This window comes from Haliotis cracherodii, unplaced genomic scaffold (genome assembly GCF_022045235.1).
Source record: "Haliotis cracherodii isolate W230 unplaced genomic scaffold, xgHalCrac1.p SCAF_2, whole genome shotgun sequence".
Taxonomy (NCBI): Eukaryota; Metazoa; Mollusca; class Gastropoda; order Lepetellida; family Haliotidae; genus Haliotis; species Haliotis cracherodii.
Genome location: NW_027266275.1, coordinates 10,368,390 through 10,391,701, shown reverse-complemented (window position 1 = coordinate 10,391,701; position 23,312 = coordinate 10,368,390). Strand labels below are relative to the sequence as shown.

The 23,312-nt window shown below is 41.5% G+C and overlaps 1 protein-coding gene across 1 annotated transcript in view; it reads right to left on the bottom strand.

The window, feature by feature from the left end:
- Positions 1–1,037: 1,037 nt before the first annotated feature.
- The window catches only part of LOC139469001 (uncharacterized), a 65,480-nt gene continuing 43,205 nt past the window's right edge, over positions 1,038–23,312 (bottom strand). The window contains exons 12-19 of the mRNA XM_071251136.1: positions 18,971–19,031; positions 18,289–18,358; positions 13,257–13,405; positions 7,830–8,114; positions 7,484–7,625; positions 6,757–6,905; positions 4,350–4,484; positions 1,038–1,492 (exon numbers count right to left, since the gene is read on the bottom strand). Of these exons, the coding sequence (XP_071107237.1) occupies positions 1,310–1,492; positions 4,350–4,484; positions 6,757–6,905; positions 7,484–7,625; positions 7,830–8,114; positions 13,257–13,405; positions 18,289–18,358; positions 18,971–19,031 (1,174 nt within the window). The 3' untranslated portion in view covers positions 1,038–1,309. The remainder of the gene's footprint in view (positions 1,493–4,349; positions 4,485–6,756; positions 6,906–7,483; positions 7,626–7,829; positions 8,115–13,256; positions 13,406–18,288; positions 18,359–18,970; positions 19,032–23,312) is intronic.

The window sequence follows — 23,312 nt, the reverse complement described above, 5'->3', positions numbered from 1 at the left end:
ACTTGTCAAAAGTGTAACATGTTCACAAGCTTCGTTGTACATAACAAATGTTAGATTCTATAACAAGAACAATGAGACTTGAATTGCGTAATGCGATCTGTAGTTCTATGACAGAATATGCAGACATATAGACAACTTACCCACACATATGAAAATAATATGACATATACAATTAGAATATCATTTTTCACAGAATAAAGCCGTTGTAAAGATACCCCTCAGTTAAAATAGATGAGTGTTAACATGCAATACCATTAATTAGCATACTACTTATGTAATGCCTGTATGCAATCACAGGGTTACAGGTTTCCCTACACGCTGGTGTCCGGGTACAATCAGTATCCAGATAACATGCTTGTAATGAGTGCCAGCATGTCTAATTAAGTTCTGGAATTACCACACGAGGTCATAGAACACCATCAGTCGAGGTGTCCAGTGATATGTGATTTGCCACAGTAAGTCGTATTATTTTGCAAGGGAAACGAAATTAACAAGGTATATGTCAATAACTGGGCGGCATCATTGAAGCCTTTGTCTTGGTATAAATAAAAACATGTAGAAAGTCCTGAGTCACACACAGTCAAGAGTATATTCCTCAAGATTAAAGATTATCAAGGATGAGATTTCCCATGTTTCCTAGATATATCAATAAGCCCAATAAGGCTAAAGATGCAAATAGCACTTTTGGAAGCACAAAATACTTATTTGATGTAAGCATGTTTATATAATATTCGAAACAATCGAAAGTAAAGTCCACAGCGATAAACAATCGAAAATCACGTCCTCATCAAGAAGGTATCAAAATATGACGACATCAGCAGCAGAAAAGTTTATCGGTTTGGGAGTTACGCTTTGGTTAGCTGGTGATCTGTGCTGTTCTTACAAGCAGTGTCCTCCATATTTACACCCAGAAACCGTTATGCAACGGGTTTATTCACAAACAAAACATGACTGAAAATCAACCGGTGTTCCTTGCTGTATTTGGTAGCAAAGGGACCGTTGACACACGTCATTGAGCTTGCCATGATGTAACGCTGAAAATGTGAAATTGGGGTTGATGCGTGAAGAGATGTTTAGACCGTCACGAGCCAATGAAGACCAATACGATTAGTATGGAAGGCATGAGCAAATGGCCGTATCTTATGTCTGTGAATATGTATGTGTATTTGGACACAAAACCGTTAATGCAATAAAAACAACAATATGTGTTAAATGATCCAACTCTTGTATCGTTGCATAGGTGTTACATGGTCCCAAAATGAAATTTCAGCACTAAACGTTCAATATTGTCCATTACACCTACAAGTTATCATAAAGGACCCGTTCTGAAGCTGTACTGTCCAACATACTGAGGCAAAAACTGTTTCTTCTTGGCGTGATGCTTCTGTTTTTGCCTGACGAGGCGACGGTAGATCTTGGCGCGGTGGGCCTCCCAGTTGACATAGTCTTTCAGGTTCTTCTGAAGTTCTACTTCATCTGGGAAGGGACATTCCTGTAAAGTAAGAAATGGAAAGGTAAGATGCACACTGACACCATTGCCTCATCAATGAGACACAAACTAGCCAGTGATTAATTACGTTTGTTTCTTTGTTGTTGGATGGGGGGATGTTGTGGGTATTCTTTGTTTGTTTGTTGTTTAACGCCGCACTCAGAAATATTCCAGCTATATGACGGCGGTCTGTATATAATCGAGTCTGGACCAGACAATCCAGTGATTCACATCATAAGCCTCGATCCACGCAATTGGGATACGATGACATGCATCAACCAAGTAAGCGAGCCCGACCACCCGATCCCGTTAGGCGCCTCTTACAACGAGCATAGTCGTCTTTTACGGCAAGCATGGGTTGCTGAAGATCTATTCCACCCCGGATCTTCACGGGTTGACTAATTACGAATAATATTGATTTCTTTTAAACTTACAAAAACAATAATAATGTATCTTTTGCATGGGCAGTAATACTAACCACCTTCTCCAAACTGTCTTTGTTACCATGGAAACATACTCTGTTAGTAGCAATATGACAACCAATATGACCTTGACCTTGGAGCAAATGTCATGACATATTTCAATAAAATAAGCCTCAACTAACCACCTTTTTGAGAGAACATCCACCGTTTTTCTTTGTACACAAACTCTTTCTAGATGGTAATGAACGAGATTTTGAACATGGTACGAAACCAGCGCCATCTATACCATCCCTCTGTGGACACAACGAGACACCCTGACCCAGACACGATTTGTTTCATGGAGGTAAGAATTAGTCCAAATGACAATCTAACACCATGCAACGAGGCCCGACGTCAGTTTCAGCGTTACAGTGTTGTTGATAGCCAGACCATGAAGGTGGCACATGTCTCCTTTATTTCGTTGTGACACGTTCTACTGCCAATGCACTTCATGATCGCTGGCAGCCATTCTGTCTTGTGTACATGATCTGGAATCACTGTCACCAGCTCGTTTCTGTTAATATTTATGTATTTATATGAAAGAGTTCTTGAAATGTTATTTAAGTACCTCACTCTAAAATAATTAACTTTGAAAAAACCATTATATATGTAGAGATTCGTGTTTCCTGGCATGTTTAGACCATTTAACATTTACCTTCAAGGCCTCAGTAAAGACTTAAAAGTTGTATGATACGCATTTTGACTTGCCTTGGCATGTGTTTGTGACGAATGCCACCGGTGGGCCAGGATTAAAGACCTGGTATCATCACTATTTGACAGCGATTCATAAACACATGCTCATCATACAGTCATACAATGGACTTTTGGCAGAGATATCTTGAGATTACGGAAAGCGTTTTGTGTTTACAGTGTTTTGGCATGCCTTGTCCCATCAGACGCTGGCTCCACGGCAGGAAGGACTTACGTTACCCAAGATACTTGATACTCAGAGGAAACAGACAAGAGAAGAAAGGGTCAGCGCTCCCTAAGATGCAGATTAGAGAGGGAAAACACTTCCAGAAAGTTATAACTACATGTACCCCAAACAGGAGTGAGTGTGGTTTAACGCCGCTTTTAACAGTATTCCAGTTACATCACGGCGTGTCAGCTTAATGTGGGAGGAAAGCCCGACGTGATGCCGGTCTCAGACGTTTACCACTTCGGTGAAACCCACGAGCACGGGTATGGTGCTGACAAACCTAGAAACATAATCGGGGCGAACCGGGATTCGAACCCACAAGCATAGGTTTTTGGCGTGCCCAAGGGACGCAACACTGCACAGCGAATCGCGGCGCCCTAGACGACTGGGCCACCCGTGCCCCCCATCCCAAATATGAGCACGCCGTGTCTCTCCATGTTACATGCTTCAATACATGTCACTTACTTCCTTTGGTATACGTAGGAATTTTATTACGCTTCTTACAGAACTTGCAGAAACGGTGATTATTTTTGGTATTACCAAACTGCCGGACAAAAGATGTTTGATGGTGGCTAAGAATGAAACAAATTAGAAAGGGTTATGGTTTTGACCTTAAGTTTGAAGTGGTAAAGCGACAGTTTTCTAGCCTAGTAGTTAAAGCGTTCGATCGTCACGCCGAAGACCCGGGTTCGATTCCCGACATGGGTACAATGTTTGAAGCTCATTTCTGGTTTCCCCCGCTGTGATATTGCTGGAATATTGCTTAAAGCGGCATAATGCCACACTCACTCATTCACTCACTCATATGAAAAGGGGAAGGAGACTATTGACAGGGAGTGGCGGATAATGAAGAGTTCGGATTAAGTACTGCTTTCTCACATAACATGTTTGTGTTAATGATAGGGGATTCAGGTGTGTCGACTGAAGAGGGTGCACTGTATAATATCGGTGTTAGGAAGGATTGAGAATCTGCTCATTAACCCACCGCGGACAAACCACACAAACACGGCATTTTGTATCATCTACCATATTATCAGACTCGAAGACTTCCTTCAAACCCATTTTAATTAATTATCAAAAATAACATTTAGATATCCATCAATCGGCAAACATTAATCCTTTTCTGATTAGAACGTGTTCAAATAACTTTGACAGCTGTAGTAATACATCACCATTTTCGTTTTGTCATTTTAGGAAAGCCTTGAACTCGGCTACTTTGGCATTGTGATCAATCGTGGACACGATGCGGCGGCAGTGTATCATTAAAATACATGTTTCTTTTCTTATCGGTAAAACTCGTTATGAGAAATGCCACCCGTCCTTGATCCAAGCATTCGAATTCTTTATTGCACGAAGACCGGCTCATTTACATAAACCTGCTGAATTCGACTCATTAGGAAAACCAAGGAGGTGACAGAAGACAGATGGCCGCGTTACTACAGTCGGCTAGTGATAATGGGGATGGCCTTTTTCTACTTACAGTATGTCTGACATGCCGCATGCCGGCCTCGCTGGATCTCTCTAGAAAGAGCTTCTTGGACAACACTATACACTCGGCGCCATTGCTCACTAGACTCAGACTCGGCTGCTCTGGGTAGATCGTATTGCTCACGCCCTGGGAGTAAGAAGTGATGGATTAGCATAGAGGGAGTGTTTGTTGTATGTTGTTTAACGCCGCACACAGCAATATTCCAGCTATGTTATGGCGGTCTGTAAATAATCGAGAACCCGACAAACAAGTGATTAATATTGTGATAACGATCCACGCCGGGTACAAGGGTACGCAATCAAGTCCCTAAGCTCGACCACCTTTTTCATTGAGTCGTCTTTTACGACTAGCATAAGTTGTTGGAGTTGAGTGAGTGAGTGTTGGAGATGGAGACATCTACATGGATCCAATACTACTCAACTTTTGGTAGGGATATTGTGATTGTCCCGAGACTGAGAGTGATTTCTTGGAGATGTTGTCATGTGACTAGGCACTGACGCTAGATGTATGTACCCATTTCCATTTTTGTCCACCCAGTTTTGTCAAAATGTCAAATATAGCAGTACCCCTGATAAATGTACTTATATGACGCAGCCTTAATATAACAGAAAGTGGGCCAGGCAAACTAGTGGTTGACAGCATGAGCAGCGAGCCAAAGGCCTGCTTGATTATTAGCTGTCTACCGTTCTCGGGGAGACAACGAATTTATCCTACCGCACACCTGACTATATTGCATGCATGTTTTAATCCGAATCGGTAAGAATACAATTATTGCCCCTTGATCTGTTTCATTCGGATCATATCGTAAATATCCGGAGAATACTCCGGATACAACATTGCGGATGGTATGTTGCAAATGTAATACCGACAGTTCGGCAATACATGTAAGGACCATAAGAAATGTACCTTACATGTTAATGAAGTACATTGAAAATAATAGAATTGGTTTCAGCCAATCAGAATCCGACATTTATATGTAAGATAATGTAATTTGTCTCAGGACAACAATTCTATATGCACAAGACTGCATTGTGAACATATAGGCCTGTAATAGTGTGTTTGTTGTTGAACGCCACAATTATCAATATTCGAGCTACATGACGACGGCCAGTAAACAGTCGAAACTGAACCATCCAAACCAGTGACTGATATTATGAGCACCGTATCACGCCGTCGGGGTACGATGACACGCAAAATCCGCTGCGGCCAAAACCTGATCTATTTAAATTAGTCGCTCCTTAGAACAAGCGCAAGTTGACAGGGGGCCTCGAGGCACATGTTAAGCACCTTTGTTGGTCGTAAAAAGTTTTCGTATCTTAACATGATAATATCCACAAAGGCGACTATGCTTGTCGTAAGAGGCGACTAACGGAATCGGTTGGTCAGGCTAGCTGGCTTGGTTGATGCATGTCATCGTATCCCAATTGCGTGGATCGATGCTCATGATGTGAATCACTGGATTGTATGGTCCAGACGCGATTATTTACAGACCGCCGTGATATAGGTGGAATAGTGCTGAGTGCAACGTTAAACAACAAACAAAGAATCCCCACAATATCTCCCAAATCAATTTTTTTTAAAAGACCTAACCATGTTTAGCATTGTGTTTCACATCTACGTCATAGTAAATGTACTTAAAGTAGCATTCCACAGTTAACCCTTTTCGCGAGTAGGGTAATAGTTATCTATGTTTATGGCAGGTGTACTGTCGTACAAGAAGTTCATGTATAGTAAGCATGATTAACGCCACTTTGAACAGTAATTCCTTTAAGCACAGTCTTGATGAAATCATGCATAAATCTACAAGGACATCTAAGTATGTGATAACATTTCCAAATGTTTGTGTGATCAATCTCTTGGTCATTTTGTAATAACTTCAAATAAAAAAGTATTTACCATCAAATACCGAATTCCCTGTCTAGTGTTGGTTCAGCAGCATAAAACAGCCAGTGGTTTCATAGAGGTACTAACATGTTAATTTGAAAGCTCTTGGCGTTAATGTTCTCCTGTTGTAATACTTATTTTGCCTATTTGCCGTCTACACCATGCAAGAGTGAATGAGTGAAGTTGGTTTAACGCCGCTTTGAGCAATATCCCCGTTATATCACGGCGTGTCAGCTTAATGTGAAAGGAAAGTCCGAAGTGGTGCAGGTCTAAGACGTTTACCACTTCGGTGAAACCCACGAGCAGGGGTATGGTGCTAATACACCCACTATCATCGGTTCCTGGAGTGCCCAAGGGACGCAACTCTACAAAGGGAATTCTGGCGCAATTCCATCCAACAGCAACTATACGAGGTAGGTTTTAGACAAAACAATTAACAATCAGGAATCAAAATTTTCTGAATATGCTTCAATACTTTACAGATTACACATTGAAACATGTTTGGAAAACTTACAAAGTACTGCCCCCGCTCCAGCACCTGGACCAATATGAACATGGGGTTGAGGTCGGCCTCGGTGAAGACGAAGTCCCTCCGCCCCTTGCTGTCCAGCTCCTCCGCTATGGTCTTGCGTCCCTCCCGCTCCATGATCTTACGCCGGTACTCTGTTTAGCATTCAAAGCAGAAACCTTCAAATACATTACGTTGCGATTCTATTAGACCACAAAAAATAAAGTAACATATCAAAACTCAAATAAAATTGATTAAATATTATCAAATTATTCCGTGTTATGAGTTACTAATCAGGAAAATAGTGTGATGTTAAAGTACATTTATATAAGTATGAATCAGAATAGGCCTCCAAGGCGTTTCGTCAGAGCCGACTAAACGGGATCGGGTGGTCAGGCTCTGTGACTGGGTGTAGCCCAGTGGTTAAAGCGTTCGCTCGTCACGCCGAAGAACCGGGTTCGATTCCCGACATGGATACAATCTTTGGAGCCCGTGATATAGCTAGAATATCGCTAAAAGCATCGTAAAACCTGACTCACTCACTCACTCGATGGCTTGGACCGATGACCCTGTTTCCATTCACTGGCTACCACACGTTCATGCTTACCCTCTACACTATACAGGGACTGCCAATGGATCTCAAGGACTGGGTATTGTTCATTCAAGAATTGCAAAATTGAAACTTTTTTTAACCCTGGAAGGACAGGTCAAGACCAGCTTCACCAATACTCACCAATCTGCATCTTAGCGAGGTCCTCGCTGACCCTTTCTTCCCTTGTCTGCCCCCTCTGAGTGTCAGACACCTCGGGTAATGTCCGCCCATCCTCCCCCACATGGTGACGGGATCTGATGGGGCTAGGGGCAAGGTACACCCCCTAACAGAAACGGAGACCCGGATAATTGTCGACAGATGACATGCAAAAGGGTGACTAGTCATGACTACAAAACTATATTTTTCAGGAACGTCAGCTTAAAGGCCAATGCCAGGTTTACAATGAAACGCTAACAAACAGCGAAGGAGCGGTATGTGCATAATTGACGTTTAACTTAAGGTAATCAGAAAGCAGTTTATTTCATACCTTGGCAGTTTTGCTGACAGGTCGTATTTCCGGTTTTGGGCTTCTTCCGGTGTCATCAACGTCGCCATCTTTGTTATTTATAGGTGGGAGGTGTAGCGGCCTCTCGGTGACGCTCTCTCGCCGGCCCGGCCTCCTCTCCGGCTTCTCGGCAACTTCTATCTTCGGCAACAACGTCGCCTCAGAGGGTCGTTGTATGAGACGGGAACGATGTTCACGGATGACAGCATCATAGTCTATGAGACCAAGTCGGTCCTGATTGTTGTGAAAACCAGGCAATGTTTGTTCCTGAAATACAGACGAGGGTACATCCATGAGTATGACGAAATTTGTTGAATTTTATTTTCTGCGTTCTGTCAGATGAAGTTAAGCAACGTTGTTCGCGGAGACTCCTTGGATAGGTGATCGTGTTTGGCAGCTTGGCTCGTGAGAGTTTCTAGGGATTCGGTCCTCCCTACACATGTAACACATGTAGTGTATCCTTGGGCAGGTGGCTTTGTTCGAAATGTACCTCTGTTCACTCAGCAGTGAAGGGTAACCGGTAGGATGAGACTGCAATGTGGCTGCTATCGCCTCACAGGCAGCTTGGGTTGTATACTCCCCAGGGAGCTGAGAATGATTGTTGAGTGCACACTGATCCATTGACCGGATTAAAAAGTGCGCTTTGAGAAACTACATAGTGCATGGAATGCAACATTTAACAAATGCCGACTACCCAGCACTGCAGCCTTCTGCATTACCCTGATTAACAGAAGGGCTGTATTACTGGTAGCAAACCCGGGTACTGTCCCAATGTCAGTCAACATATTTGGAGGTACAAAACCAACGGCAACGAGAACAATTATTATTATTATAATGTCCCCTCAACACGCAGCCCAAACAGTGAATAGGACTTCTCCCAGGAAGAACTGCCTAGTCAAATCCACCCAGAAGTTTTCGGAGAATGTGAATACTCCCCAACCTTGCAGCCTTCTGCATTACCCAAATTTGTCAGAAGGGCTGTATTCCTGGTAGCAAACCCGGGTACTCTCCCAATGTCAGTCAACAGATTGGGAGGTACCAAACCTAAGGCACCGAGAACAATGAGTCGGGCAACTTAGTACTTTGGATACAAGCGTGACATTTCGAAAGCGAGGTCTGCATATTTGCCATGTTTTTCCTGAATCTTGTCCATCACATTAGAGTCAAAAGGGACAGAAAAGTCAATAATATAAATGATTTCATTGGATTTATCAAAAAGGACAAGATCAGGTGTGTTGGCCTGGATACGTCTGGGACTGTATACGGGCCTATTCCAAAGAGTTTTGTAGTTATCATGCCTATGTGGTCTAGTGGATAAAGCAATATAAGCAATTGAGGGAAGAGCGAGGGTGGTGGGATATATATTGTCTGACACGATTCTTCGAGTGAGGGTGTAAATACCCTGAATTTCTTGTTCATCATCATCATCATCATCATCATCATCATCATCGTTGTTGTTGTTGTTGTTACCATGACAATGTAAATAGTGTAAAATGTCACAATATTTGTTATTGTTCCGTCTTTTTCTCTTTAGTGTTGTAGGGAGTACCAGAACTAAAATACTTAGCCGCAGTACCTCATAATGTCTAATATCCATAGGCAATCTGTTCATTTGACATATGATTAATATGCCAAGAAAAACTATTTTAGTATTCCATCATAGAAAACAACTTAATTTTAATTAATATTCTTTACTCGTATCCCGGGTTTGAGACAACAAAAAGATTGAATGCTTGCACTCAAATGCTGTGCAAAGACAGTTTTCAAAAAATAATATAAAAAATGTTATCTCAAGGACCGCTATAAATCTTTATTCTATTGAGTCTTGGCACGCATTTCTGTAATATGCAAGTGCAGCTCCAGTGTCTCGAAACGTGAATCTCATTCGCCCACGTGGCTCTGAGAGTTAAGATGTTAGTTCGTTAATTTGGCTGTTGAAACAGCAAAGTCCTTGAGAATGGAAATGCACGCTATTGGATTATATAGCATTACTTTCTCCGGGAAAAAGCACGTCTGTTTTCGCATTGCTGAGATACGGGAAGCACCTTTGGATTGACTAATTACAAATACCATTAAATGGCCCTAGTTACATCACGCTGAAGGAGCAACACCCAATTAACCGATGAGATTGACTGGCCTAAATCGATAAGTGCGTTTAAAGAAATACCTGGTCCAAATAGTTTAATACTCTTTCTGAAATTTATCATTTTTTTATATTTGATATGATATGATCTGTTGTTTATTTGGTAATAAAGAGATGTGAACGATATATGGTTATCGTTATTTTATCTTGAACAATGAGACCTTGTTAACTCGAACTCTGTTGACTCGACATAACGCCCTAAACGATGAAACTCGGCTGAATTCTTAGCCCGTTCCACAAAGCTGTCTTAGCTATAAGACGTTCTTAGCCTCCTTTAACAATCACTTACGAAAGCTGTAGCGCTGAGAACCCTCTGCGGAGCACACTGGTCTAGCATCAATACTCCGCTTGTCTCGAAATACGTATGACTCGAATCAATAATGGTTTCAAGAACTTTGCCTTAACGAGGTTCAACATTTATTTCAGGTTATATGGATCGTGTGAATTCAGCATGTCTAGCATCTTGCTGTCACGTTTTATTAGTTTAACAAATAATTCGGTTTTTTTTGTTAACCCCTTATTTAGCAATACTTCAGCTATACCACGGTACTGTGGTCAATACCACATGCTGTCGAAGACGGTGACATGCTATCAACAAAGTCAGAGAGTCTTACCAACCGATCCAAATTAGTCGCCTCTAATATAGCATTGGTTACTGTTGACCTAGCCTAACCAGCATCCCCATTGGTTGACCAGTAGTGGACATCAGGGACAAGTGAGAATTTGAACATGTCTAGAGACAAATTCACGCTTACGCTGAAACGGTTCTGTCACTTGCCCAAATACGCCACGTAACAGTCAATCAAAGGGAAATAACTTTGACCATGCTTGCTTGAATGTGAGGCGACGCTGAATGGGGTTTAAGGTAGCGTTGAGATTATTTCACTTGTGTAGCGGCGTGCATGTACGCACGCGCCTGTGTGTGTGCCTGCTTGTACTAGTCCAGACTAGTTGTGTTAGCCCACTGGGATTTTAACACAATTAAGTGCAGTTTAACATGGACACCCACTTAACACAGTATACCGAACCTGAGCCGACAAGTCCATGCATCACCCCCTTCACGATAGGCGCCAGTCAGGGCAACAACAAGTGCCATATTGTGCCATATCTTTTGGTGTGATCCTGACGGGGATTGAACCAACGGCCAGACGCTTTATCCACTAGACCACGGAGGCGGTCTGTTTGCTTGAAGTTTTGCTTTGCAGCGGCGGAATAATAATAATATTAATACACCCACGCTCTTCCCTCAATCGCTTATATTTACCGATCATTATGGGAGGGCGTCGTTAAATTGACGTTGGGGCTGTTCATGACTGATTTGTTTCGTGCACTTTTACACACATTTATTTGTCTGATGATCCTCTTGTGAAGCAAGTCCCTATTTATTATGAAAACAAGGCATTCCACAGTTTTCTTAAACGGGCCAAGGATGTGGGGCATAATCTAAATGTCAGTGTTAATTTTGTTGATGGTTCTGTACTGCTTCTGGTTTTGACACAGAGGTCCATCCATGGTATGACCCGGAATATGTAGAGGGCGTCATAGAAAATGATAAAAACAAAACTCTTTGGAATAGGCCCGTGTACGGCCTCAAACGTATCCAGGCCAACAAACCCGATCGTGTCCGATAATTAATAATCCAATGAAATCATTTATATTATTGAATTTTCTGTCCCTTTTGACACCAATGTGATGGACATGATTCAGGAAAAACATGGCAAATATGCAGACCTCGCTTTCGAAATGGCAGGCTTGCATCCCAAGTACCAAGTTGCCCGACTCCTTATTGTTCTCGGTCCCTTAGGTTTGGTACCTCCCAATCTGTTGACTGACATTTGGAGAGTACCCGGGTTTGCTACCAGGAATACAGCCCTTCTGACAATCCGGGTAATGTAGAAGGCTGCAGGGTTGGGGAGTCTTCACATTCTTCGAAAACTTCTGGGTGGATTTGACAAAGCAGTGCTTCCTCGGAGAAATCCGATTCGCTGTCTTGGCTGCGTGTAGAGGGGCCAAGGGCCCTTAGCTGATGATGAGCCTAACAAGCTGCATTTTTTATATTAATCTGTAAATAATTATAATAATAATAGAGAACAATTTGAAACTAACTACTCGCACTACTAATACTGCAATTGCTACAGCTACTACGACGATTCATACTACTACTGTTACTTCTCTCTGTGAACGACTACAACAACCACTGTTACTAGTCATTCTTTCTATGTCAACGACCACTTTACAAGGCTACTACTACATCTTATTCGACTATTCACCGAGGATAATTCAACAGGATGTAAAAAACGCTATTTGAATAATGAAATAAACCTGTCAACTTGTACTTGGGTGTTGTATTTGTTTTTAGTATCAACGAATCCTAAATTTCACAAAATGGATTTTAATCATAACTTTATCATTTCTATTAATGTTACTAATCTCAGAATACATGCGAAGGGAAATATTTGACCTGCCATTAAAAGGGGCATCATAGGATCAGATGTCTTTCTTGTTATATATTTATATCATAATTTCGCCAAAGCGATCTTACTTTGAAGTGATCATTTTGAAAATATGACTTAACTGTTTTACATTTGTTTCGATCGTCGATCGCTTTTATACAATTTTGAAATATATCATTAAAAGAAGAACTCTTAGGTTTTAATATCCAATCAGAATTCCTATACTTTAGCATAGACTTACGTCAGTCGTAGCTTCAGACATTCTGCCAGAGGAGAGTGAGTGAGTGAGTTTGGTTGAACGCCGCTTTTAACAGTATTCCAGTCATATCACGGCGTGTCAGCTTAATGTGGGAGGAAAGCCCGAAGTGATGCAGGTCTCGGACGTTTACCACTTCGGTGAAACCCACGAGCACGGGTATGGTGCTGACTGCCAGAGGAGAGGCCTAAAGCTTTTGGCTTCGGTCCCTTGGGCCACGTGTTGTTGTAGTGCACAAATACATGACGTCTGTCTTTACCATAGCTGCGAGACTGTTAAGTGGATGACCTCCTCACAAGTATAATCTTAATGCTGAGATGAGAGTAAATCTTCATACAATAATAGAACCTTAAGATAGCGCATTGCTCGCTGTTTATAGAGATACGCCTTTGTGGTTACGAGTACGCAAGGCTCATGTAAATGAGATCATGCGAGCTTATCTGAACCAGTTGCCACGCGTTCTTAAAGAGGAGCATATCGTCTTTCTTATCCACTGAAACAGGGTACTAAAATGTTGTCAGGATTTAAAACAGTCGTGAACATTAACATGGCCTTACCAGTTGTCTCTCCATTTCATATTGGCTTCTGTAAACTTCCGGTTCTGACATGGACATGCGCTGTGAGTGTTTCCGCCTTCGCTTCCGCAAACGACGATCCCATGATCCTAAAGATCGACCAACATGGTCACTTTCTTCTGTATCGGCAGCTGGGAACAAAATCAAATATAAATATTCAGTCATATTGGAAGAGAACGAAAACGGGCTTTCTAGCAGAGTTCTTGGCGACAAAGGAAGAAAACAACGTTTTGGATTTGATCTGAGTGAGTGACGCATTGGAATTTACATCATGGCATCCCCGTGAAGGTAGAATAGGTCTTCAGTAACCCATGCTTGCTTGTAGTAAGCGGCGACTAACGGGATCGGGTGTTCAGGCTTGCTGACTTGGTTGATGCATGTCATCGTTTCCCAATTGCCAGGATCGATGCACATGATGTCAATCACGGGATTGTCTGGTCCAGACTCGATTACTTACAGACCACCGTCACATGCCTATGATATTGATGAATGTGGCGTTAAACAACAAACAAACAAAAACAATTGCTTAAGTACGTGTACGTGTTACTCAAGTTTCACGGAAAAACACATTTTGCTTTCAATTAAGTTTTCAATCAAGGTTTCATCGTTAATGAAAATTTTGTGAACAGTGGATGCTATCGGTAGAGCAGGACGTGCAGAACCGTTCCCCGAGCACCGGATGTCATCAATGACTTTCAATGATCCATTCAGATAAGTTTGATCACTCATGGGCACTTTAAGCCCAATGGAGATTTCTGCAGATTGTCGTGACTGATTATTCTCTAGCGTTGACGTTGTCATAAGAGGCGACCAACGGGATCGGGTGGTCAGACTCGCTGACTTGGTAGATACATGTCATCGCATCGCAGTTGCGTGGATCGATGCTCATGGCATCAATCACTGTATTGTCTGATCCAGACCCGATTATTTACAGATAGCCCTCATATAGCTGGAATATTGCTGAGTGCGGCGATAAACAACAAACAAACAAAATATCGTGGCATGTCAGATGAATGTCGCAGCTATGCCCAAAGCGACTCCGGTCGTAGACGTTTACCACATTGGTAAAACCATAAGAACAAATATGGTGCTAACATTGCAAGGGTCATAATCGGGACGATCTTGGATTCGATCCCACGATCTGCAGTTTCGACTATTGAAGTACTGACAAGTATCTTGACGAATGGTCTCCAGTTTTGGCTGATAAGCCCAACAACAGACTAAATAATGACAAGCACCATCACTGCTTGTATACATATCACTGTCTATTTATAGAATCATCATTTCTTCATTTTTGATGTGCAACAGGAAACAAATAAATGAATAAATTAGGAGATAAACATACTGTGTTTTCAATGTAGAGCTAGGTTACCTGTAGATTTAACCCCGCTAAATTGAATTTGGAACCGAACGCGCAGCGTGAGGTTTCAAATGTTAAATTTAGCGCGGTTCTCCATTCTACCATGACTGAATAAAATGCGAACTCTTTAATGTTAGCAAATATACTGAGTGAAGCGGCATGGGTTGAGTTCAGTGTTTTCAGTGGGTTATCGATCTGAATTACGGAATCACCGAACTAAATATGGTGCTGTATATACTCAAGCAGTTTGTTTACACCGTAATGCTTCACTCGAACTATGACAGGCATTAAAAGCATCTACGCACGGCAACTTGGTAAGCTAAAGAAAACAAAGCAAGCTTTCCAAGGCTTTAGCTCTACATCGCGCGTCACCATTATGACGTCATATCGCTCATTGTGACGCAAAAGATATGACGTCACAGTCGTATATAGAAAAGCGCCAAAATTTCAAGCTCTCTGTTGTCTCCAAAACGTAAATACATTCCCTTTGTTGATTTCTGTCGCGTTTTTCTGCACGAAATGTATTGCCACACATCCTTGTATTTGTAGTAACCGCATCTGTGCATTCTATAACCTGTAATTGTAGATATACTTATTTAAATATGCCTACCGACAATGACTGAAAATAGTACTATTCTATGAATATAAGCTTCCGCGGTGATGCGGCCGTCAAACCAGCTGTTTCAATCAGAGGGGCTTTATTGTGATTTAATAGTCTCTGATTGACCAATCAGAATCGAGTAAATTCCAAATTCATGGTAGAATAAAAGATGACAAGCAACTTTGATGGTGGCTGTTCCATACTCCTTCATTCGAACAAGGTATGTGTTGTGTTGTATTTTCGCGAACACCCGGTATCATACGAGGTATTAGGAGTGACATATTGGTATTGAAATATTTTAGCTAGGAATTTGTATTCAAAGTATACATGAGGTCTGATTTTGACAGATTTTGCTTCTCGGTGGGAATTCCGGGAACAGCAGCCGGGAGTTGAGTGTTGATGCCCATGATGATACAAGGAGTTAAAGAAAAGCATCCGGTGGTCACAATTGCGTGGGGATATCACTTGTGCGAGTGAGCGCTGGATCACCACGATGCCTCCAGGTGTCATCGAACACAGGTGAAGACCTATTCTACCCCGGAATACGATAGCATGCATCAACCAAGTCCGCGAGCCTGACTACCCGATCACGTGAGTTGTCCAATTCTAATTCGGATCTCCACGGGGGCTACTTTTGAAGTATCTTTTAAAACACACCTTTTAAAAAACGCATGTTTAAGTCATACATCACAGTGTTTGAAATATGGTGGCATGTAACAGTGAAATATATGCATTACTGTAATAAGTCTTTCACAGACACTGATAAAATTTATCGTGACGCACTTAGGGACAAAGAGTATTTGTATATGCATTAACGTTACATTCACTGTTACATGTAAGCGATTATTTTAGTCTGAATAAACAACTCAAAGTCACTGGTGACTGGTTTATACGCTGTTTATTACGCACGGCTATTTTTTTAACTTAGTCGCCGTTATGATATATTCACCTAAAGAAAGAACGCTGACTTCAAACCAGAGCAAGACCGACCGATTGGACAAATGTACAAGCGGCAAGAGGTTTGTTTGTCCATCTCCTTCAAACAATACAGCGAGTTGAAATTTGTATAGACTGTAAATAAAGACATCACAACCACTATGAGTTACGAGTGTTTCAATCGTGTGCGTGATTGATTAAACGTGGACACGTACATATGTAATGTGGGGGGCCCACCCCTGTTGAGGTCCGGGTTAAATTAGGTCTTCAACAACCCATGCCTGTCGTAAAAGGCTACTAACGGGAATGGGTGGTCAGTCTCGCTGACTTGGTTGATGAGTGTCACCGTGTCTCAATTTCGTAGATCGATGCTCACAATATCAATCACTGGGTTGTCTGGTCAGGGCAGTATTAATTACAGACCGCCGTCATATATCTGGAACGTTGCTGGGTGCGGCGTTAAACAACAACAAACAAACAAACCGTAGAGACCTGGTTAGAAAAGAGTCCCAGCTAATTTGCATCGGGTGGTCAGACTCTGTTTCCCTGCTGATTGTGTGTCATCGTACCCCGACAACTTGGGACGATGCACTGGTTCAGCCCAGACTCGATTATTTACAGGCCGCCGTCATTTGGCTTGGATATTGCTGAATGGGGCGTTAAACAAAATTCACTCAATACCAGTGCCGTAGCCAGCCGGGGAGCGGGCAGTTGCCCCCCTAGATTTTATATAGTTTTGTTTGAATCAAGTTGGGGACAAGTGAAACTTATACAAATATTTGCCCTCCCCCCTGCCAAAATAAGTTAACTACGGCCTTGAATACTAGACAATTCTACACTCAATACTAAGGCCATGCGACTTATTAATTTTTTCACCTGTAATGACAGCATTATGTTGCTCATATATTATACAAATTTAATCAAAATATATCCATAGTTTACTTGACTTTCGATGTTAACTTTTCTTCATCTGCTGATATTCAACTGTTATTTACCAGCCGTTGGTAGGAAAGGTATTAATCAAGTGGATAAATATAGAACGTGCCCGTCACAGAACATCCTTATGAGGAAACGGAAAACATAATAATGAATGTCTGGCCTCAATATAGCTTGGCGGGTATACCTGTTAATGAAGTTGAATGGGACAGGCACCCAAAGTTAGAAATTACTTCTCACTTGCGCTTACTTTGTCTAATGTTAGAGTTCAATCTTATTCAACCATATTCAACTTTGTTCAACCTTATTCAACCATATTCAACTATGTTTAACCTTATTCAACCATATTCAACTATGTTCAACCTTATTCAACTATTTCAATTATGTTCAACCTTATTCAACCATGTTCAACCTTATTCAACTATGATCAACCAAATTCAACTATGTTCAACTATATTCAACCTTATTCAACCATATTCAACAATGTTCATCCTTATTCAACAATTCCAACTATGTTCAATCCTATTCAACCATTATAACTATGTTCAGCTTTATCTAACCATGGTCAACTAAATTTATGTTCAACCATGGCATGTTCAACCTTATTCAACCATGTTCAACTAAATTTATGTTCAACCATGGCATGTTCAACCTTATTCAACCATTTTCAACTAAATTTATGTTCAACCATGGCATGTTCAACCTTATATAACCATGTTCAACTAAATTTATGTTCAACCATGGCATGTTCAACCTTATTCAACCATGTTCAACTAAATTTATGTTCAACCATGGCATGTTCAACCTTATATAACCATGTTCAACTAAACTTATGTTCAACCATGGCATTCAGGGTAGGATTCATGATGTTGGGGTATATCACATGGTCCTGAAGGGCACAAGAGTCGAGTGGTAAAGGCGTCATCCCTCACCTGGGAGCCTTGTTTTGTCACCCCAAAGCGATAACATATCGATACATCGGTCCTGATTTGAGCAGTCACACTGTGACTCTTTAATCAATTCACACTATACACAAGCCACAGTTGTGGTGTGAGTCCATTCCTTACTTTGTGTTTGGTTGTTAACAGCTATCGTTATCGTCCTGGGTGTGATATGGTAGGTGTAATTAATAGTATTTGTAGTCTTAATGGTGGCGACCACTAACACCAAACCCAGCTTACCTGGTTCCTTCCCGTGTCTGCTGACATCTGGCTGTGCTGCCTGAAGTTTCTTCAACACGGACAAACTACCCTGTAAATAAAGACAAACACAGTGTACAGAGCAACGCCGCTACAACGGGACGTTTTGTCTAGTCTATATTCTATACGTCATGGATTGACAATCCGTAAAGACGTACCCTGGTTTGATTCTTAACATGGGTACGATGTCTGGAACCTATTTCTGGTGTACTCAACTCTCTCACGTATTCACTCACTCACTCATTCAGAACAAACCAATCAACTCTTTCATCACGATGAATACCAGAAAGAAGTACATCTCATTGGCAATCACCATGGTAACCCATGGGGACACCGGATGGCAATATAGGTCCTTAGCAACCTATGCTTGTCAATAGAATGGATCGGGGGTCAGGCTCGGTGATCTGGTTGATTGTTATCACTGCGAATCCCAGTTGCGATAAACGATTCTCTTAAATATCAATCACAGGATTGTTTGGTCAAGGTTCAATTATTTACAGACCGCCATCACATAGCTGGGTAGTGCTGAGTGTGACGTCAAACACACCTAAACGTGCTATCGTGAAAATGTATTTTCGTGCGTATAAAGTAATGTAAAATGGTAGAGCAGCACAACATGACACTGGGATTGGAGCGTTGTACCCCGGGACTGCTTCCTACTCACCGATTTGACAATGTATATCCAGTCAGAGTTGTTACTGTCCCGAACAAGCACCTGTCCCCGACTGTAAACAGAGAAACAAAGATTAAATTACATACATTTAAATCTGAACGTTTGCTCGAAGGGGATCAGGTACATCGTACGCCTGATATGGCGGCTCTATATTCCCCAGGGAGCTGAGAGTGCAATTTCTGCATAACAGATCCTTGATTCAGAATGGCAATTGAAGGCTCGCTTTGAGCACGCCATTACGTTGAGTCTGGCCATTCGTTAGTGGAGGATGATACCATAAATATCAACAGAATGATTGATGATAAGCCAATAATAATGATAATAATAATAATAGTAATAATATGTACTTTTATATGGCAACGGATGCTAATAGCTCACACAATTATAACCCTGTTCAGCGGATCAGTGGACATTCAATTTTCATTCTTAGCTCCATGGGGAATATGCAACCAAAGGGAAGATGCCTCAGCCTAGAAGGTCTACACGTTCACGTTTCTTAGACGTCTTAATTGTGAATGTGTATGCAGGTTTAGTGAGCTTTCAACAGAATTTGAGTCAGATCAAGGAGTGTCAGCTGAGGACAGTCCAAGGTGACGGAGGTCGTGCGCGTTTTCCACTTTTGTGATCGATTGATTGAGTATAGAATTACCCAGCTTTTAGCAATATTCCAGCAATATCACGGCGGGGGACACCAGAAATGGGCTTCACACATTGTACCCGTGTGGGGAATCGAACCCGGGTCTTCGGCGTGACGAGCGAACGATTTAACCACTAGGCTACCCAACCGACCCCCACTTTTGTGAAACCCGCAAGCACGGGTATGGTGCTGACAGATCAAGCAGTATATATTACAATATCTGGGATAGGATCCCATGATTAGCGAATCCTGGCAGCTAAGGGGCGCTATTTCTCACAGCGAACAGTGCCAGCTGTGTCCACTAGGCCACCTGGGTCATGTGGAGAATCGAACGGTCGTCAGACAAGAAGCGTATTGCTTCCATAAACAAAACGATACTTGATTTAAATTAAGGTAAATTCAATTGACGACGACTACACAAGGGAAGTAACTGCGTGCGGCTGGTTATTGCTTTATCTCAAGAGAAGATACCCTGCACAGACATGTAACTCGGATAACGACGACGAAATCTGATATTCACGTCCAAGTTACCTACTTAAACGTTATTTACAGTAGTAAAATGTGACTCATTTGCTTCCCCTGTGAACAGCCTTGCTTCACATTAAGAAGCCATATAAAATAGATTTAATATCCTATTGCATTGTGCGTGTTTTTCAATGTTTCCTCTTAAAAGAACGTAAGTACTCGATCCTATTGAATCACCTTTTAGATCATAATAAATACTGGCATCATATGGACAATACGATGTACTGATTCACACGACAGTGGTCTAGCAGGCATTTCTCTGTCGCTGAAGTTGTGTTTGAGTTGAATTGATATAGTTATATTTAGATCTGATGGAGACTTTGAGGCCTCTAATTACTGAAGCTAGTTTTACGATTCTCGCCGATTGTGAAAGTGGTAATTTAAAATATATTTCCGAAGAATTGGTTCTTCAGACTGGGGAAAAAGAACTTCTTCGGCGACAGGATCGAGCGCATCCACACCACACCTGGCATCAGGACTGTTTGTGACTGTGATTGTGATGACATTGTTAAGCACTGTGACGGTCTCATGGAACGAGAAATGGGCTTAGTGAATCTCTAATTGACAATGTTAGGCTTGACACCTATCTCAGACTCGAGGACACTTCTAGTGATGTCGCCAAGGTTCTGACATACATCGGCGCCATTACAGATGTTGTCCAGGACATGACACTTGTGAGCTGGGCTATATCCATGAGTATCGTGACTAAACATGTCAGAACGGAATTTAACATCCATATTGTATTTGTGAGAATGTGTCACACATCATGTCAATACAGTTTTGTGCATATGACTTCATTTCTGCTTACCCACTTCAATCTGTTGTATTTATATATATTTTGTCATTGCCATTGACAAGTAATGAAATATAATTGCATGTACTACTCTCCAAGTCATTGGGAGAAATAATGAGTATTCAATAAATAAAACAAATAAAACATATCTGTTATGCCCAGTATTGACAAATAAAACATATCTGTAGTACCCAGTATTGACAACCAAAACATATATCTGTAATGCCCAGTATTGGCAAATAAAACATATATCTGTAATGCGCAGTATTGACATATAAAACATATATCTGTAATGCCCAGTATTGACATATAAAACATATATCTGCAATGCCCAGTATTGACAAATAAAACATATATCTGTAATGCCCAGTATTGACATATAAAACATATATCTGTAGTACCCAGTATTGACATATAAAACATATATCTGCAATGCCCGGTATTGACAAATAAAACATATATCTGTAATGCCCAGTATTGACAAATAAAAATGCCCCATATGCACAACTGACAGGGTATAATTATTATTCACTTCACAAAGGCAGGGGGACTAAGCAGAGAGTCAACATGATAGGTGTTTTTTTATCAAATCGATCTAACTGACTGTGCAGTATATAACGCAAGTTAGTTAACGTCGTCTCCGATTATGATCTAACGTAATTGAATGTTGTCATAACGTTGATTAATGAGAACTGTATATTGCATAAACAGTCCTTGTGTCCCGAAAACAAGGGTATCTATGGGTCAGCAAATGGCCGTTCAAACAAGCTATCTCAATTTCCTATTTACACTTAGCCTTTGTTCAAAGCGCTCAGCCATAGCATGTGAAAAATCAAATATCGAGTCACGTTATCTTAACTAACAGAGCCAAGTCCCTGAAATCTACTTCCAAGGCTCTTTGGCCATTGTGTACAGCTGGGTGACAGATGACTTTTCCACCACATAGAAAGGTATCGTGCAAAAAGGGGATCCAACGCTTTTAATTCCCTGATTAATGAGCCAGTATTGACTGGTGGGTTTCTATTGTGCGTTGACGGTTTGCAATGTACACGGTGTATGTGGGCCTTGTGTGCTGGCGACTATACGGATATGCTATGTACATTAGGAATCTCTCGCCACAGGAGGTGATTAATATCGAATTAATATGAAATGTACATTACTAACCCCTTCCTGCCTTAAGGGTGGTAATATTAATTTAGTTTGTAGTTTGGAGGCGAGTGCCGGTTGATGATATCTTATGGTGTGAAATACAGCATGAAACTGCCGTAACTGGGAATTCGACCGTAACTTTTAAGTTTTTAAATTCAAGTCTGATAGACAATCAATATTTCTTTTATTTGATATATCTAATTATTACGTGTGGGGGTGAGTGGGTTGTGTAAAACGTCGCTTTCAGGGATATTCCAGCAATATCAAGGCTGGGGAAGGGGGGGGGGGGGGACCATAAATGGGTTTCACACATTGCAACCATGTGGGAATCGAAACCGGGCAACCGGAATGACGAACTGACGCTACCCAACCGCCCCTCATGACGTGTGTAGGCGTTATGACCTTACGTATGTTGCCCGTTTGTATATCATAAGATTATTTGACACGAATTCGAGTGAGTTTTATTATCAATATATATATGCCCTGTGCTTGTATGCAGTACGCGAGTGATGTATACCGTCTTGTACGAAGTACGTGTAGTGTTAAGTGAGTGAGTTTGGTTTTACGCCGCTTTTAGCAATATTCCAGCAATATCACGGCGGGGGACACCAGAAATGGGCTTCACACATTGTACCCATGTCGGGATTCGAACCCGGGTCTTCGGCGTGACGAGCGAACGCTTTAACCACTAGGCTATCCGACCGCCCCATGTATAGTGTTAAGATGCTGTCCTAGTGTCCATATGTCCTGTATACCTCAAGCCTAGACTTGCACAAGTCTCTAAGGCAACATATATTAGTTTAAATCATACATTCTAGATTATGTTAATAATAAGAACAGGTAAGGATAAGATTTATGGAAGAACATCTTATTTATAACAATTAAGAGCGACGTTTCGGTGTAGGTTCTATCACCGTTATCAAGCAACTGATGAGAACAAGTTTAAGAGACTGGAATCCTTAGACGCCACGTATCAAGACTTGCCTATTAGGAGGTTAGAATTACTAAACATCCATGGACTTTTCTTTCAGTACAGCCTTGCAGCAAGTCTATCCTCAAGCCGTGTTGTATGAATGACGTGTTAAGATGATGACCTTACGTCAATATCCATTAAGCTTGGTTTGAGTGCACTGTGTTTCTCGCTCCTTCGTAGATGGTGGTATAGTGAGCCCCTTGCACTAGTCGTGAAAGCCTACTAAATGAGGATCGAGTGACGACAATGTGTGACC